General features: G+C 44.0%; 1 protein-coding gene across 1 annotated transcript in view; it reads right to left on the bottom strand.

Annotated features, from left to right (window-relative positions):
• Positions 1 to 18,241, bottom strand: part of BCORL1 (BCL6 corepressor like 1) — a 47,541-nt gene that overhangs the window by 7,268 nt on the left and 22,032 nt on the right. Inside the window, exons 11-13 of the mRNA XM_030574709.1 lie at positions 17,935 to 18,080; positions 16,775 to 16,852; positions 9,718 to 9,871 (exon numbers count right to left, since the gene is read on the bottom strand). Coding sequence (XP_030430569.1) covers positions 9,718 to 9,871; positions 16,775 to 16,852; positions 17,935 to 18,080 — 378 coding nt within the window. The remainder of the gene's footprint in view (positions 1 to 9,717; positions 9,872 to 16,774; positions 16,853 to 17,934; positions 18,081 to 18,241) is intronic.

Below are 18,241 nucleotides of genomic sequence, written 5' to 3'. Positions count from 1 at the left end.
ACTTGATGACTCTCAAGGTCCCTTCCAGTCCTAGAATCTATGACTCTGATCATGTGAGCAAGAACCAGCCAGCCAAGCACCTGAAAGACAGAATGCTCAGTGCCACCTCAGAGCACTGGTCCACCCCATCCTATGTCCCATCTCCAGCCAAGGCCATCCCTGAGCTTTAAAGGAAAAAGATTTTAAAAACAGACAGAATACATGGACAGGGAAGAGGGAGAATCTCTTCCTGATCCCTGAAGATGGCTGTCTGAAGCCCTGAAGCATGAACTTTTAGAAACATAAAATAATCTAGAAGGGACCCCCTACTCCACAGGGCTACCAAGCCTATCCCCCACCATCAAAAGCAACCCCATCATACAATCTGACTGAGAAATTTGTCCCACTCTCTCTCAAAACTAACTAAGTTGTTTGCCCTCACAACTTGTACTGGAAGGCTGTTTCCAAACCTCGTTACTCAGATAGTTAAAAACCTTCTTCTAATTTCCAGCCCAAATTTGTTCATGGTCAGTTTATACCCATTTGTTCTTGTGCCAACAGCATCCTTCATCTTAAAGAGCTCTTCTCCCTCCCTGGTATTTACCTTCCTGATGTATTTACAGAGAGCAAACAGATCCCCTCTCTGTCTTTTTATAGATAGGCTAAATAAGCCAAGCTCTTCCCATCTCCTCTTGTAAGATAGGCCCTCCATTTCCTGTTCTTTTCTGCACCTGTTCCAGTCTGAATTCATCTTTCTTAATCATGGGTGACTGGAATTGTACACAGAATTTCAATAGCATTAATACTCCCCAATCTCCACTAGAAATGCCTTGTCCGATACATCCTAGGATCACATTTGCCTTTTTTACAGCTGCATCACATTGATGGCTCATAGTCATCCTGACCAGCCCATTCATACAGATCTCTCTCCATCTCTGCCATTTCCAACTGATGAGCCTGTACCAGAAATTCTTATTATTAGTTTGTACCAGAAATTCTTATTATTAGACCCTAAATGCACTGAATTTCATCCCATTTGTGTCACTCCCATCTTCAAGTTTATTCAGATCTTCCTGTATAATGTTCTGATCCTCCTCTGTACTGACGATGCCTCCCACATTTGTATCATCAGCAAACATCATTAGCACACTCCTGCTTTTTGTGCCAAGCTCATTAATAAAAATATTGACTAAGATCGGTCCCAAGGCCAATCCTTGACGAGCTCCACTAGTAATCTCCCTCCTGTCCAATAATCCACCTTTCACAACAACCTGTTGCCTTCTTCTATTTAGCCAGTTCCTTATCCACCTTACAATGCTTGTACTGCTCCCTATTCTCCATAATGTATTTAATAATTTCACATGTGGTACTGTGCCAAATGATTTACTGAAGTACAAGTATGTTAGATCTGCTGCACTTCCCTTCTCTAAAATAATCAGTTATTGTCTCAAAGAAGGAAGTCAGGTTACCCTGGCATGATCTACCTTTGGTAAAAGTATGTTGCCTCACATCCTCTCTACCATTTAACTCCATGAATGTAATTATCCTTTCCTTCACAATGTGTTCTAAAGCCTTGTATGACTAAAAAGTATGTTATTAACCAGATCACATCCCCCCACTTCTTAAACAGAGGTACAATGTTAGCTATTCTCCAGTCATATAGTACTACCCCTGAATAGACTGGTAAGGTCATTAATGTTAATGATGGCTTCTTGAGTGAGGGCCTGGCCCATACTTGTGTGGCTGGTAATTTAACCTCCCACAGGCAAGAATTAACCTTCATCAATCCAAGACCTGGAATTAGGTCCTAATCTCCCTCACAAACCCATATAGAATGGCCCATATTGCACACTTCCCTGCTGCTGCTATGGTCAACTTTGGTACATGTATTGTCATGTCCCCTTGGACACACATACATAAGACAGATTGGTCACTTCCAACCATCGGACATACTGAAACAGACAATAGCAGACCAGCTACACCATCTTGTCTCTGACAGTACACATGGCAAGATGGTAGAGGGTGCTTTAAAAACCCATGGTGGTTTCTCTCTCATCAAGGAGCCAGACTCAGTGCATGAGAAAGTTTACTGGGCTTACCAAAGTGGTGTGAGCACTGGGATGCAATGGTGTGACCCCAAACTTGCTTCATCACATGGGTCTCATTACCATCAAACTCCTCCCTCACTTTAATTGCAAGAGAGTGCTAGCAGCTGGTCTAAAAAAAAGTGCTCCAGCTAGGTACTAGCAGTTGGTGATATTGGGAAACTGTTTGCCAGTTGCTTTGAGAGAAGACACAGCTACAGCACTAGTTTGTGACAGTGGTCTCTAACACTGCATTGGAACTGAAACAGAAAAAAAGCAAGCCAGCAATCAGCATGTGAGCAAAGATCTGGTTGGCCTGCCAGATGTAAAAGTAAATGTACACATGCTTGGGACACTGGAAAATCCAGCTGTCAACAGTAGTCCAGCTCTGGTGATGGCAAGAGAATGCTTGGCACTTTGGTCATTCCCAGGCACAGGCTTCAGTAACTTACACTTACAGGGAGTACAAAAAAATCCTGAGAAATTCCAACTGCACTCTGTGTTGGGTGAAGGTCCAAGTTGCACCCATAAACACTCTGAAGTCAGGGAAGCCCAAAGTTCACACTGAGCTTACCTCAGTCACTGCCCAGCTTTCGAGGCTGTCAGAACAGTTGTATGATATACTGCACTATCAAAGAAATAGTATGTGCATGTCTTTAAGCCTCTATCATAATGCCGTAATACATGAGGGCTGGCATCCTCTGATTTCTGGCTGCTAACTGTCCAGCCTTAATGAGCCCTGTGTTTTCTGATGGAATTTCCCAGGTCTACAAAAAGGAAGAAAGGATGCTCCCATGAACCTTGTGATATTCATTGTGGGAGCTCATTCTCCTGCAGCCCTTAAGAACTATCCTTACAAGATAGGCAGGGACCGAGGAGGCCCAGTTCTCCTCTTGTTCCAAAGAGGAAAGTCAGTCTGGAATTCACTGGGCTCCTCCTCAGCAGACCTACTCCAGGTGGTGCTTTGAAGCTGCACAGGGACATATCCAGGAAGGTCTCAGGCCCAGTTTTTGATACAAGTTGCTGGCCCAGCACACAGACTTGATTTCAGGTGGGGAAATCGGTGGCAGCTAGAAGGAAGGTCAAACCAGGCACCATTCAGCTTCTATCTTATTTTGAAATAAAATATCAAAAACTGGGGTCTCTTCGTCAGATATAGGATTATGTGCATAAAAACTATGTATCAAATTATTTGCAGCACATAATGACCTATGTGCATACCATGGCATGTGGTGAAAAGACTTCAATGTAAGCTCTTTGGGACTTGTCATGCTGTGTCCTCAGGTAACAGCTAGCACACAAGGGCAGCCTCTGGGCAAGAGCAAACAATGTAGATGCCAAAAACTTCACCAGCTGAATTATACTGGCTGCTCCTTCACAGCTGCTGGAGACCTCCCTTCTCCAAATGTAGTGTGATGTCCAAGTGCCACATTCACACCAGCTGCAGTCCTCCATGCGGTGCTTCACAGCAAAGTATAGTCATACATTGCATATACAAACTATACATGTACTGGACTCTATTGTGTCCATGTGGATCTGAGAAACTCTGCCTGGACCGGACAAGCTGGGAGGGAACGCGGACTGGGTACCAAAGGAAAGCTGGGCTAGTGCCCCTCCCAGTTTTTGTTATGATGCATCAAGAAAAGCTGAAGCGTCCATTGTCGCCCACCAGAGTTTTTATTTCTACTTTATTTTAAGCATGATAAATTCAGATCCTGTCTAGACTGATGGACTAAAGAACTCGTGCACTAGTGAAATCACAAGAGTCAAGAGAATAAACGCTGAGCAATTAAGGGAAAGGAGTTTTTACATCTTATAACAAAAATTGTACTATAACTAAATTAGTTTACAAACTGGTTTAGTTTAACTGATGCCAAGCCCCTTGTGTGGGCACTAAGCTAAAGTAACTTTCAGGCCTCTCAAATCTATTTCAGAACATCTATACTTGGGGGCTGCACCACTCAACTATATCAGGGCCTAACTGATTAAAACAGTACAGTGTGAGTGTGTGTGTGAGTGTAAACAAGGCTTAAGGGAAAAAACTAGCAAGAAAACCCTCACGTTCCAACCCTTCCTTGATAAGTCAAAGAAACAGAGACAATGCAGCAGGATAAACCCAATTTTTTAAACACTCCTTTGCATAGTCACTGGCAGTTAAAGCATGCAAGAAAAAAGAGGGGCAATTGTTATGAAGATCTGCATTGTCTCATTTTGGCATCAGAGTGGGTGAAGCTCAGAATATGGCAGCCTGGGGGAAATACCACCCCTTATTTCTGCCTCCTCTCTGTCCTCTGCAAACTGGCACTGGACACATGTCCCTGTCAAAATTACTTAAACTGGAGCCTTTCAGCTTTTGCAATTGAAAGTTAAACACTAAACACTGCCACTTGAAATGTCTGTCTGCTGTAACAGCGACCCACTCAGTGATGAGCAATGCTAAGGGCTTTTGAGTTTCTGACTATCTAACCTATCCATGAGCACACGTCCATTTAGACAGTAGGACTATGTAAACATTCACATTTTTCCAGTAAGCAGGGACCGAAAGAGGAGTGATGATTTTTATGTTGCCTTTTTGATTGATTGTTTTTTGCAGTTTAAGCAAAATATTATAGTTCTATCAATAGCAGTCATGAACAGTTTGAAAGAAAAGTCCTTTTCAAATCAAAAGCTACGGTTTGCAAGTCAAGGTGCATGCCATGAACTCAGAGTCAGGAAAATCCACCTATTACCACATTGCTGTGCTCCAGAATTTCAGCTGAACAATATTTCTAAGAGTACATTTATGCTAGAACATAAAAATGGTCATACTTGGTCTGACCAATGCTCCATAGAACCTAGTATCCTATCACTGACCGTGGCCAATGCCAGATGCTTTAGAGGAAATGAACAGCACAGAACCAATTGGAGTGATCCACAACCTGTTGTCCAGGCCAAGCTTCTAGCAGTTGGTGGTTTAGAAGCACCAGGAGCATGGGATTGGGTTCGTAACTATCTTGGCTAATAGCCATTGAAGAACCTATACTCCATGAAATCATCTAGTTCTTTTTGAACCCAGTTATAGGTTTGGCCTTTACAATATCCCATATCAATGAGTTCCACAGGTTAACGGTGCATTATGTTTTAATCCTGCTCTTTATTAATTTCATTGGGTGACCCCTAGATTCTTGTGTGATGTGAAGAGGTAAATAATACTCTCATTCACTTTCTCCACAGCATTCATGATTGTATAGACCTTTATCAAATCCCCCCTAGTCATCTCTTTTCCAAGCTGAACAGTTCCAGTCTTTTTAATCTCTCCCTCTATGGAAAATATTCCATACTCCTAATCATTTTTGTTGCCTTCTCTATACCCTAATATATCTTTTTTGAGATGAGGCAACCACATCTGCATGCAATATTCAAGATGTGGGTGTACCATGGACTTATACACAGGCATTATGATATTTTCTGTTTTATTATCTAAACCTTTCCTAATAGTTCCTGACACTGTTTGCTTTTTTGACTGCGCTGCACATTGACCGGATGTTTTCAGAGAACTACCCACAATGACACTTTCTTGAGTGGTAACAGCTAATTTGGACCCTATCATTTTATATGTATAGTTGGGACTGTGTTTTCCAATGTGCACTACTTTGCATTTATCAACATTGAACTTCATCAGCCATTTTGTTTCCCAGTCACCCAGTTTTATGAGACTCCCATGTAACTCTTTGCTCTCAGCTTTGGACTTAACTATCTTGAGTAATTTTGTATCTTCTGCAAATTTTGACACCTCACTGTTCACCCCCTTTTTACAGATCATTTCTGAATATGTTGAGCAGCACAGGTCCCAGTACAGATCCTTGAGGGAGCCTGCTATTTCCATTTCTCCACTGTGAAAACTGATCATTTATTACTACTCTTTGTTTCCTATCTTTTAAGCAGTTACTGATCCATGAGAGAATCTTCCCTTTTATCCCATGATTGCTTAGTTTAAGAGCCTTTGGTGAGGGACCTTGTCAAAGGCTTATGGAAAGTCCAAGGGTACTGTATCCATTGGATCACACTTGTCCACATGGTTGTTGACCCCCCCAAAGAATTTTAATAGATTAGTGAGGTGTGATTTCCCTTTCCAAAAGCCTTGTTGACTCTTCCCCAATATTATCATGTTCATCTGTGGGTCTGATAATTCTGTTCCACACTATACTTTCAACCACTTTGCCTGGTACTAAAAGTAGCTTTATTAGCCTGTAATTGCCAGGATTGTCTCTGGAGCCTTTTTTTTAAAAAAATCAGTGTTACATTAGTTACCCTCCTGTCATCTGGTACAAAAGCTGACTTAAGACATAGATTATATATGACAGCTAGTATAGTAGTTCTGCAATTTCATATTTGAGTTCCTTCACAACTCTTGGATGAATGCCATCTGGTCCTGGTGACTTACTACTGTTTAATTTATCAGTTTGTTCCAAAACCTCCTCTATTGACACCTCAATGTAGGACAGTTCCTTAGATTTATCACCTAGAAAGAATGTTTCATGTGTAGGGATCTCCCACATATCCTCTTCAGTGAAGACCGATGCAAAGAATTCATTTAGCTTCTGAACAACAGCCTTGTCTTCCTTGAGTGCTCTTTTAGCACCTCGATCATCCAGTGGCCCCACTGTTTGGCAGACTTCCTCCTTTTGATGTACTTAATTTATTTATTGCTGTTAGTTTGTGTGTCCTTAGCTGGTTGCTCTTTGAAGTCTTTCTTGGCCGCTTTATTATACTTTTACAGTTGATTGCAAGAGTTCATGTTCCTTTCCATTTTCCTCAGTAGGATCTGACTTCCAGTTTTTAAAGGATGTCTTTTTGCCTCTAACTGCCTCTTTTACTCTGCTGTTTAGCCATGGAAGCTGGAGGTGTAATACCCAACTTGAGTAGATGAATATGCACTAGCTCTTATTGAGGTTGTGCACTAAAAATAGCAGAGTAGCCACGCCGGCAGGGACAGCTGCTCATGCTAGCTCCCCAAAGTACAATCCCATACATCCTAACTACATATTCAAGTGGTTAGCCCAAGCTGCTAGAGCTACACTGTTAACATGTTTATCTACCTGAGCTGGGAACTACACCTCCAGCTGTAGCATGGACATACCCTTAGAGGTTGGAATGGTTCATTCATCTCAAGGGGAAATTAGCACTGAAGCCTAACATAATGGTAGTGTTCATATTAACTCAGATCGTTTTAACTGAAACCATACTTATCCTACAATTTGAAGCAATCTCCCAGGTGCCAAGTGGCCCACCTGTCCTCTCCTCACCTGCCCTTGCATACATATGGGGTGCAGCTACATGGTGTTAACACAAAAAAATCTGCGGCATATTGAAAAGAATCCAGGGCCCACACTGGAGAATTCCGGTTCAGTTTGCCATGACAGATGCCTTGCTTCTCAGAGAAGCATAGTTTCAACCATAACTAGGGAGCCTTGACTGAGCTGTGTGTTAACACTTTTTGTCTTCAGAGTGCTTTACATACATCAACTGAGCCTCAACCCCGCCACCCACCCACACACAGTGAAGTGGGCATTGGCCCCATTTCACGGATGGAGAAGAAAAAGATGAATACTCAAAATTACAGCCGCACCATTTTTTTCAGAGAAATAGCTTATTTCCTAAAAGTCTGTTTTGGTAGTCTCAAAACTCTCCCTGAATTTGACACAAATTCATTAGTTTTGGCCAATACTACTTTTCAGGCTCGATTCACAAACTGGTAAGTGTGAACTGAAATTTTTTTTTTTATTTTCCAGAGTTGCCAGAGAACCGAAACCCCGTCACTTAATTGCCCCACTCAAGTCAAGGCTTTGTTTACACTAGAATGCTTCCCCCCACTGCTACAACTGGCACAGCTCCACTTGTTGGGGTGCTAGTGTAGACAGGGTACAGGGGTGTTTTAAATACTGTGTCACTTAGACCTGAGCAGAGTCAGATGACATACATGATGATTAAAAAACCCAGCAGCATCCCAGAGGCGAGTCTACACAAGCTGCTGCTGTTACAGCCACTCTTGAGGCTGAACAGAAGTAAGTGCAGCTATGGAGGGGAAAACAAAGACAGGTTTCCTAGTGTATGAAGAGCCCAGATGCCTAAGCATGACAAGCCAAGAGTAACTAATTCCCAGCAGAAAGCATCTACCACTGCCATACTGTCCCACAGGGATATTCCTGCTTGTCTTCAACTGGCAATGTGCTTATGCCAGAAAGATTAAAGATTGATAGGCCTTGTGATTTTATCCCAGCTAATGTAATTGTAGATGTCACTCATATACATGCATTTACTCTAGCTATGAAATGTATCCATCTGCTTGCCTCAATGTCCTGCAGCAGAGTTTTCATCAGGGAACTCATATATTGCATCCTAAGTAGTTCTTAAAAGAATGTCATTTTGAAAAAGATTATTTCTTAAGTATTTTGAAATGACACGCCTTTTAATCCAGTGCCTCCTGTGCTTGTTTTATGGACAATGGTAAATTAGAATAATTTTAAATTTGTAAATGTATCCCGAAAGATCTCCACTCAATTCTTTACAACACTGAAAGACACCCACCTTTGGAGCAGGAAGGCAGAGCTGTAAAAGTGTACGGCAATACTAAACAAGAGTTTAGGACAGGAAGTTCACATAAACAAATGAACTACAGAAAATGTTGCTCTCATCTGCATTTTTCATTCTTTTATAGGCTTCAGTCTGAGCTCCTTCCTAAACCACATAGCCTGGGTTTTTTATTCTCTTGTATGGAACCCCCCAGGTCTCACGACTCACTGCTCGTCTGGACCTTTCACACCTCTGTTCTATTCTCCACCCAAAAGGTCATGATTTCTGATCTCTTATTTGCATCTTTGATTTGGGGTTTTGTAAGGCTTGTGTCCTCCCTTCCATTCCTGAACAGAACAATGGTCCGTACTCTATGCCTTTATGAGACAGTTCTGTGCAGTGGGTAGTGCATCAAAATGGGATCCAAGAGACTTGAGTACTATTCCTGGCTCTGTTACCAACTTGCTGCGTAACCTTGGGGAACCTCTCCATGCCTCCACTGCCCAACTGTCATATAATAGTAACATTTGCAGTGGTGCTAAAGCTTTACTGGTCCCAGGATATGAGCGACAAGGTTGGTGAGGTAATATCCGTTATTGGACCAACTTCTTTTGAGCTATACAGAACTTTTGAGCTACACAGAACTCTTCTTCTTCTGACATGAGGAAGAGCTTTGTGTAAGCTCAAAAGCTTGTCTCTCTCGCCAACAGAAGTTCGTCATATAAAGATAATGACATTTCGCCCACCTTGGCAAAGTGCTTTGAGACCTACCAATGGAATATGCAAGGTACGTGCAAAGCGTTAACATTCTCTATTGGGATTCTACAGTGCCTGTTACCCAGGTGAGCAATCACCTAAGGCTCTCAAAAAGTGCTCAAGCAGGCATCATCTGTTGCTCAATAATTGAGACAGCCCATGTACTCTGCATACTGCTCTGCCCCCTTCTGAGGGCAACCTGGGGCCTACTTCCACTCTCAGCTAACTCTGAGGACTCATGTTCTCCGTTCCTGCTCCCATTTCTCAATACGCTCACTGGTTCCCCAAATTTGTCCGAAATTTGCTCTGCCCAAGATTTGCTATGCAAAGAGGAAATAACACTCACCCACGTGAGACCGACACCTGGAGGTTATAGCAAGGAAGCAGGGGCTTGTCTGAGAACTCAAACATGAAGCTGTCTGATTCTTGCTCCTCTTCCTCCTGATCAGAGCTTCCGGGAGGGTTGAGCAGAAGATCGCATCCAATCCCATCCTTCCCCTCTGAAACAAGCAAAATTAGGTGTTGGCATCTCCCATACTTTCACTCTTGCTGGTGCACAGTGTTTCCCTAGGAACTGGGGAGGAGATGGAGGGAGGAACAGAAAATATTCAGCACCAAGAGTGAAACTCAGAGTCCCTGGACAGGAAACTGGACTTGGTGTCTTACTGCACATTTCTGCTCCCAGCTCACTCAGCACACTACAGCTGTTGTTCCAGGTCTCCAAAGAAGAGGTTTCACCTGCTAGATTATGATCTGTGTCACAAAGGTACCACCAGACAAATGAAACCCGCACTGCTGGCTGCAAACTCTGCTGGAGGAACCCCAGTACACAGCAACCCACTGCCCTGAACAGCCCACTGCTAGAAACCAGGCCTCAATTGGACATGTCTTTACTTTAGTGCCCTTATATGTGCATCACAAGCCACCAGATCAATGTGGCATGACCGAGAAGCCAGTCTGCAGGGAAGTTGGGGGTACATGTGACTCAGAACTGCAGTGTACCAGAACTGAAGGTCAGGCATGAGGGGTGCTCGCAAAGGGGCACGTGGAGGAAACTGGCACGTCTGCCCAAACTGCCCAGGTCTACCCAGTGCAACTAGCATCTCACCTGCACAAGTACAAAATACCACAACAAATTCAGAAACAAAACCCATTTGAATCTCACACTTCCCATCCACCCCAGCATCTCCCACTGGAAGGACTCAGCCCCAAGGATTGCCCAGTAACTCCCTGCCCCACTCTGAATCAAATAGTAGACTTGGGAGTACCAGCTCCTTCTCTCGTCCCTCCCTGCAGTGCTGGCTCGGGACTGTTCGGTCAATAACAACTTTCCTGAGCCCATGCCCTCCAGCCGCTACTAGACCAGTGCCACCAGATTCTGCCTGAACCTCTGGCCCGGTCCCATGGTTCAAGCTGGAGCACTGCAGTGGACTGTGTGCAACAGAAAGCTGGTTACTCAGTAGGACGAGTTGCAATGGTGACTCTGTCCTGTGGTTCATGAAAAGCTGGGAAAAGTTACTCTCCTTACAGTAACTATGACTCAGATGTTTTATCCCCACAGATCCCATTCTGGGCCCTATGCACATGAGATACAGCTCTTTTGGCCAGCAGTATCTGTTGGGGCCACTCATACCCCTGCATGCCCTAAAGCCCCTTACTCAAGGACATAAAGGGCTCAGTGGCCCCAACCTCCACTCTGTTCTTTCACCAATACAGAATCCCCAAGGCAAACAGACTCCACAGTCAGGGGAAGGGAGCGTGGATGGTGGGATCTGTGTAGACAAAGCATCCCAAAGAACCAGTTACTGTAAGGCAAGTAACCATTCTTTCTTCTTTGAGTATTTGCCCACACTGATCCCACCTTAGGTGACTGGCAAGCAGTTGTCTCTATAAGGTGATGGGTGACTGGAGTCCTATTTGAATAAGATCTGTAAGAATGCCCTGCCAAATGGTGTATCAGATCTAAAGGCTGACACTAAAGAATAGCAGTTTATAAAGGAATGTATGAAGCTCCAAGGAGCTGCTCTACAGATTTTGAGTACAGAGATGCTCTTAAAAAGGCTGAGAAGGTTGCCTGAGCTCTTTTATAGACTTTAAGGTCAGAAGGGACCATCATGATCATCTAGTCTGACCTCCTTAAATCAGTTCACTAGAAATTCTAATGCAGTCTGATACCCATTTTGAGAGTGTGTGTCAAAACACCCAGTCCTCTGGACTTATCACCAGAAGACAGATTGCCTGGGTGATCTGTGTGATGGTTTTGTTGTCTTGAGGTAATATAAGTTAGCTCTTTAAATGTCGAAGCATCTGCAGGGGATGAGAGAGGTCTTGGAAAGAACACTTGTAAGAGAATAAACTGATTAAAGTGAAAGACCGAGAGCATTTGAGGCAGAAATTTAGAATAAGAATGGAGAGTAACTGTCCTTATGGAAGGTGGTCCTACCATCGGTGCTTGGATTTTTACTCGGTTTGCGAGTAGAGCACCAATTTAAGAATGTTGTCTTAATCGACAAAACACAAAGAACAGGACGATGTAGGTTGAAACGGAGGCTCTGAGATAAGAGGACTACATGTATGTCTAAGAGAGGGGAAAAAATTCTTAACAGACAGAATAGCCCCTTCCAAAATTTGGTTATTGGAAAACCAGGAAATAAAAATGGATCCCTGTATTGGCGATATTGCTACTAAGAGAACTTAACAGAACAGATGTTGCTCAGCAGAGGTACAGAACATTCTCATTCAAAGCCAAAATTCTTCAAGGCTTATGGGGCCAAATGAAAACGTTTTCAGTATGGGCTTCCCATCATAACTTTCCTCCCTGTGGGTGTGTCTGTTCCTATCCTCCTAGATTACCTGTCTATAATTGAAGCTTTCCTGGAGAAACCTGAAAAGCTTCAATGATAGACAGGTAATCTAGGAGGATAGGAACAGACACACCCACAGGGAGGAAAGTTATGGTGGGAAGCCCATACTGAAAACATTTTCATTTGGCCCCATAAGCCTTGAAGAATTTTGGCTTTGAATGAGAATGTTCTGTACCTCTGCTGAGCAACATCTATCTTCAAGCTCAGCCAGAGAGCCTCCAATCTAGTAAAAAGACACTGGATCTGGGTTTAGAATCAGATCTCAGTCCTGGGATATTATGTCCAGAGAGACAGGTAGCTTGAATTGCAATTGAATCAGTAGATGTACCATCTCTGAGTACATGCCCATGCCAGGGCCATTAAGATGGCTTGAGCCCTGTCTAGTTTTATTTCCTTAAGAACGCTGTGCATCAGAGGGATTGGGGGGAAAACCCTTAGGGCAGATTCCTGTCCCAATTAATCAGAAAAACATCCGAGAGGGAGCCTGGACTTCTTCCTCCCCTGGAGCAAAGCATGGGACATTTATTATTTAGACCAGTTGGAAACAGATCTATGGTGGGAAGGGCCCTCTTCTGAAAAGTTCTCAAAAGAACTGAGTCCTTGAGGGAACATTCATAGGAAAAGAGCATTTTCTACTGAGTACATCCATTGCATTATTCTGGAAGTCAGATAAGAGTAGGGCTATGGAGATGGACATGATGCTGAACATACCATTCCCAGAGGAGAATGGCCACTAGACACAGAGGGGGATATTTTGCTCCTCTTTGCCTGTTCAAAAGTGCCCCAGAGTAGTACCGTGTCAAAACATGGACAGTGGTGCCCTGAAGCAGAGGAAGAAATGCTCTGCAAATTGGACAAACAGCCTCAAGTTCTAGTATGTTTATGTGTAGTTGGGATTCTGTAGATGGAACATAAATCTTGAGTTAGCTGTGCTCGCCCCGGCCCTGTTTGGAGGCATTTGTCACCAGACTGTTTGTGGGATTTGGAGATGAAAACATCAATCCCTAAAAGCCATTCTGAGGAATTCTGTGAGATTAGTGCTGAAAACATGCTCTCACAAGAGTGGTCCCTGAAAAAGGATGGGTTGGAGGGCAGGGAGTAGGCATGGATTAATTGTATCTCATAGCCCTTCTGGATGACTTTGAGACCCAGCAGTCTAGTAATTTCAGCCAATGTATCAGAGAGGCAAATGCCAAATGGAGGGAAGAAATGCATGATTTGGTCCAGGCATTCAACCATGGCATCAAACTTGCTGCCTTGGGCTTGATGTGTTGTGAGATGTTACAGCAGAACCCCTTTGCTTCTGACAATAAGGCCTCCTCTTAAAGGTTTCTGATGGTCTCTGATGGTTAAAAATAAGAGGAAGGAGGTATCTATCTTACTTGGTGCTGTGGTTTGAATGGCTTCCTTCTTTGGGCTGGGGTGTAAAGGCCTAGGCAATGAAACATCAGTTTGGAATCTTTCAATGAGTGCAATGCTTCATGTGCTTTAGAATTAGAGAGGCCATGAGCATCAAAGGGTAAATCCTTTATTGGGCTGTCTGGAGCCCAAACACTGTACACATGGTGCCTGCAGTTACCCCTGATCTTGTGACAGTGTTGGAGGCATCAAACGCAGCTTGAAGAACCACTGTTGCAATTAGCTGACCCGATAAATATAGAAACTTAAGTTCAACCCTAAAATCCTGTGGAACTTCACACAAGAACTGGTAGACCCTCCCTCTGGAGACAATCATACTTAGGTAGCAAAACCTGGAAGTTTGCAATACTGGCTTGAAGGCTAAGCAAGGAATAGACCTTCCTCTCAAATAGGTCCAACTTCTTTGAGTCTTTGTCTCCAAGAGTAAATCTTGGCTGACCGGCTGCTGCCCATGCACAATGAACCTGAAACCAGGTAAGTATAAAGTTCTCAGAGCCTTTACTTGGAACTTGAAAACAACAGCCTACTCTTTCGGAGGTAGCTGAGTTGGAGGCCAACGTCTGCCAAAGGCCCTGGCTTGATCGAGAATGCCTCCATTAACGGCCATCACCAAACAGCCTTCATAAACAGTGTGCAATCGTATCAAACATTCTATGTGACCATTCTTGTATCATCTAAACAGGAATTTCTAAGGTGTCAGCGATCCTCTTCAGAAGGTTCTGCAAGGCCTTAAAGTCCTTGACAGTGGAAGGTACCCTAAGGATTAATAACTTCATAAGGGCATAGCAGGGTCCAGGGAGGGAGCACCACCTCCACCCCCGACTCACCCTAACAGGCCACCCATATGTCTGGGGCTGTGTGCCAGTGGCTGCTCCCCCATGGCTCTACTGGTCCCAGAGCTGCCCGGGTTGGTGACTCTTGCCCACCAGTGTTTAACTGATTGCCATATTTGGGGTCGGGAAGGAATTTTCCTCTGGGGCAGATTGGCAGACACCCTGGAGGTTTTTCACCTTCCTCTGCAGCATGGGGCACGGGTCACTTGCTGGAGAATTCTCTGCAGCTTGAGGTCTTCAAACCACAATTTGAGGACTTCAATAACTCAGACATAGGTGAAGGGTTTGTTATAGAAGTGGATGGGTGAGATTCTGTGGCTTGCGTTGTGCAGGAGGTCAGACTAGATGATCATAATAGTCGCTTCTGACCTTAAAGTCTATGAGAAGAAGAAGAAGAAGAAGAAGAAATAGCTCATGGAACCAAAGGGTCATCATAGCAATCCATGTTATCTCTTCATTCCAGAATTCTTGAACCAGGTGCTGAGAAGCACTCTGTGGGGTGGATGAGAGGCTGTGATACAGATAAATCTCCTAAGGTGGATCTAACTACAGAAGCTTTAGAAGAATATGGAGTAAAAGGAGGTGTGGGCTCAAGGGAGGTCATATGGCCAGGATTGCATCCCATATGGGTATGGCATATGGGGACAAGAAGGAAGGATCCAACAATTCTGAGATCTTCCTGAATTGTCTTGTATGATGAGAAGAACATCATCTTGAAACCCTCTTCTCAGAGGCCCCTTCACAAGTTGACTGAGGAGAAAAGGAGGCAGCACTAGGCGATGGACTTCTGCTATAGACTGAAAGTGATGATGAGGCAGAAGAATACACCTCTTCTGAAGGAGGTGCTGATCTTTGTGGAGTTGAGGAAAACTGTGGAGAACTGATACTATGTGATGTCATATTGAAACTGAAACCGAAGATTATGGTGAAGTGAAATCTTCATTATTGGGACTCTTGTCTTCAGTATCAATGAGAGATTTATTGACAAGGGAGAAACATCAAGTAGAGGAAATACCAGCTCAGGTCTCCAGATATGCTGAAAACAGCTGCTTCGAGATCTGTGATATTGGTTGCATAGATACTAGAGCAGAAATTGTCACCAATGCTAGTCTTTTGTCACTGCACAGTGCTGGAACAATTTAAGTGAGCGACACAGAAGATAACACCCAAGATAGACGAAGTGGTGGTAGCTGATATGGAATGGTGCTGAATTGGTACCATAGTTGTCGTAGCCAGCAGGTCAGGATTTAGAAGACAGAGCCTACACTCAGTCAGATGAGGTGCATGTTTTCACTCCATTTTTAGCTAGTATTGGGGATGGTGATAAGTGCTAGGACAGTTTCAGAGTTTTTTTTCCCTGTCACAGGCAGCAGGAGCCACAGACTCACCTGAGGGGATCTGTGCCAGAGTATCAGCAGCCTTTGATAAATGCCCAGTCTTTCCGAACACAAAGAGACTTGAGATCTGGGAGCAACCTCACAAATAGAAGCAGCATTGACTTAATACTGTCAGTCATGGAGTAGTGCGGGATTTTGTCTGCCAAAGGATCTCAGAATTAGACCCTCTCTTCATGGAGTAATCTAACTAAAATAATTTTAAATGTGCAGCTCTAGCCTTTGGAGTTTGTGTCGAGAAAGATAAACAAATGGAGCACTAGACATTTAAAATACCCATCATTTAAAAGAATGGCTGCTTTGCAGTCTGGGCATGACTTAAAGCCTAGAGCCTTAGCCTCTGCAGTACCTTGGAAAACTCCCTGAAGGAATAAAAAGGTTTTGTCTTCTTTATTTTGCCAACGGACTACCAAGACATTAACTATAAAAACATCATCTGCACTAGAGTAACAAAGACGTTACAGCTACAGGTTAGTGAAACATACTGAGGCAGTTCTACCTTGCTGCCACGGTCAGCAGGAAGTGAGTGGTGGCTAGGGCCCTTGCCCTTTACACCTTCAGAGGAGGAGCTCAAGAGCATGCAGGGTACATGTATAGCCCAACTAACGCTGGACAAAAGAAGCTAATCTCACGCTCATGGAGTATGCGTGACCCTAGACTGGGATCCATGTGGACAGATATTTGAAGAAAAAGTCCCTTTCAGGAACTAGTAGATTCTTGAGTCAGTGAATGGTGTGAAAATATAGCAGATCACATGCCAGTGAGGGCTCCCTGCTCATTTTCTCCTTCTATACACTTAGCAAGTCCCAGCTTGTGTGACTGTTGTCTAGTCCTCATCCAGCAGGCACACCACACTCTGCCCTGCAAGGGGAGATAGAATCAGCTGAACTTACCCAGTACAGAGCTGCTGTAGAAATCCCATGCTGTTCGGGGGTCCCCATCAGCACGCCCTTGGAGATCCGAGAGGTAATCTGCAAGAGGAAAGCAAGGAAGGGAGGCACCCATAGAGCAGCTATACAACATTCTCATCCTTTCATCAGCAAGGCTCTTGGGGGAAGCAGCAGAGAGCTGAAGTGACTCACTCCTCCCTGCAGCCCAAGGCAATGGTAGACAAGGGACCACAGTCCATGAGGAATATGCCCTCTAACCTCCAAAAGGGTGACCAGGGACTGCGAACAGGAGAAAGAAAGGGGGAGGGGAGGGTGAGAACAACTCCTCTACAACCCACTAGAGTTAAGGTATTATCTATTTGGAAGGAGTGGTTCCAAGCACACACACACAAGAATTTAGTTAAGTCTAGAAGAGCACATGGGCACAACTTTTCACAACCACAGGAATAAAAAGGTACCTATCATCCTGAATCTAGTGAAGAACAAAAAGGAGCTAAACACAGTTTCAGGCAACACCTGTGTAATCCCATTACAGTTACTTTTTTAACTGTTTCTCTCTGCCTTGCTTCTGTGCAAGACCCACAACAACAGGAAAATAGCAACACCAATTCCAAACAAATGGCACAGGAAGCAAACAGACATTTTACTTTAAGCGTGCAGTCACAGTGACCTGAAGCATTATTGCTAACAATGGCAGGTAAACACTCTTCAGAGGGAGTAACTTTAGAATTGAGAACATCACTTCTCAGCTGCAAAAGTGCATGTTAATGGAGTGCTGAAGTTGCATAGTAAAGGCAGGAATTGCCAGTTAGGTTTGAACACACATCAGCTCTGCCCTGCATTAGGATACTACCTTTAGTTACATGATCACAGGTTCTTGCAGATGGTTGTGTGTCTATGACTGGAGAAGGACTCATGTCCTTTACTGTAGTACTTGAGAAACAGTATAGACTGGACTTGGCACCAATGTGCATTGGGGCAGAAGTATGTTTATTCAATCCACCTTTCCTCTGGCATCTCCTGATGACTGAGTGTTTAACTATGGCCCCTGAATACTGCCATGCAGTTTTGTGTTTAACACCTACAGTTTGTAAAGCATTTGGGTTCTTTTGGGGTGGAAGGTACTCTGTATAAACATCAAATCATTACCATGCCCGACTTACCGCTCAGGAACTGCTTCATCACCTCACTGCTGGCCAGTTTCATGGCTGTCTGCCCCGAGTAAGTGGCAAGTGTGGGGTCAGCCCCATACGAGAGCAGAAGCCACATGGTCTCCAGGTTGTCATTCACCACTGCATCATGAACAGGCCTGGCAAGGGACAAGAGAGTTACCAGAGGAAAAGGAGATCTGTGCAGTCCACAGAGCAAACAAACAATCTGCTTCTCCCTAGGTGGCTATACTGCCAAAGGTCGGTTAGTGACACTGCCTGAAAGACTCCCAGACCCACAGCCCTGGAAGCTGCTGTCTCG

This window comes from Gopherus evgoodei, chromosome 9 (genome assembly GCF_007399415.2).
Source record: "Gopherus evgoodei ecotype Sinaloan lineage chromosome 9, rGopEvg1_v1.p, whole genome shotgun sequence".
Lineage (NCBI taxonomy): Eukaryota > Metazoa > Chordata > Testudines > Testudinidae > Gopherus > Gopherus evgoodei.
Note: the sequence above shows the minus strand (reverse complement) of the source record. Positions and strands in the feature narration are given on the sequence as shown.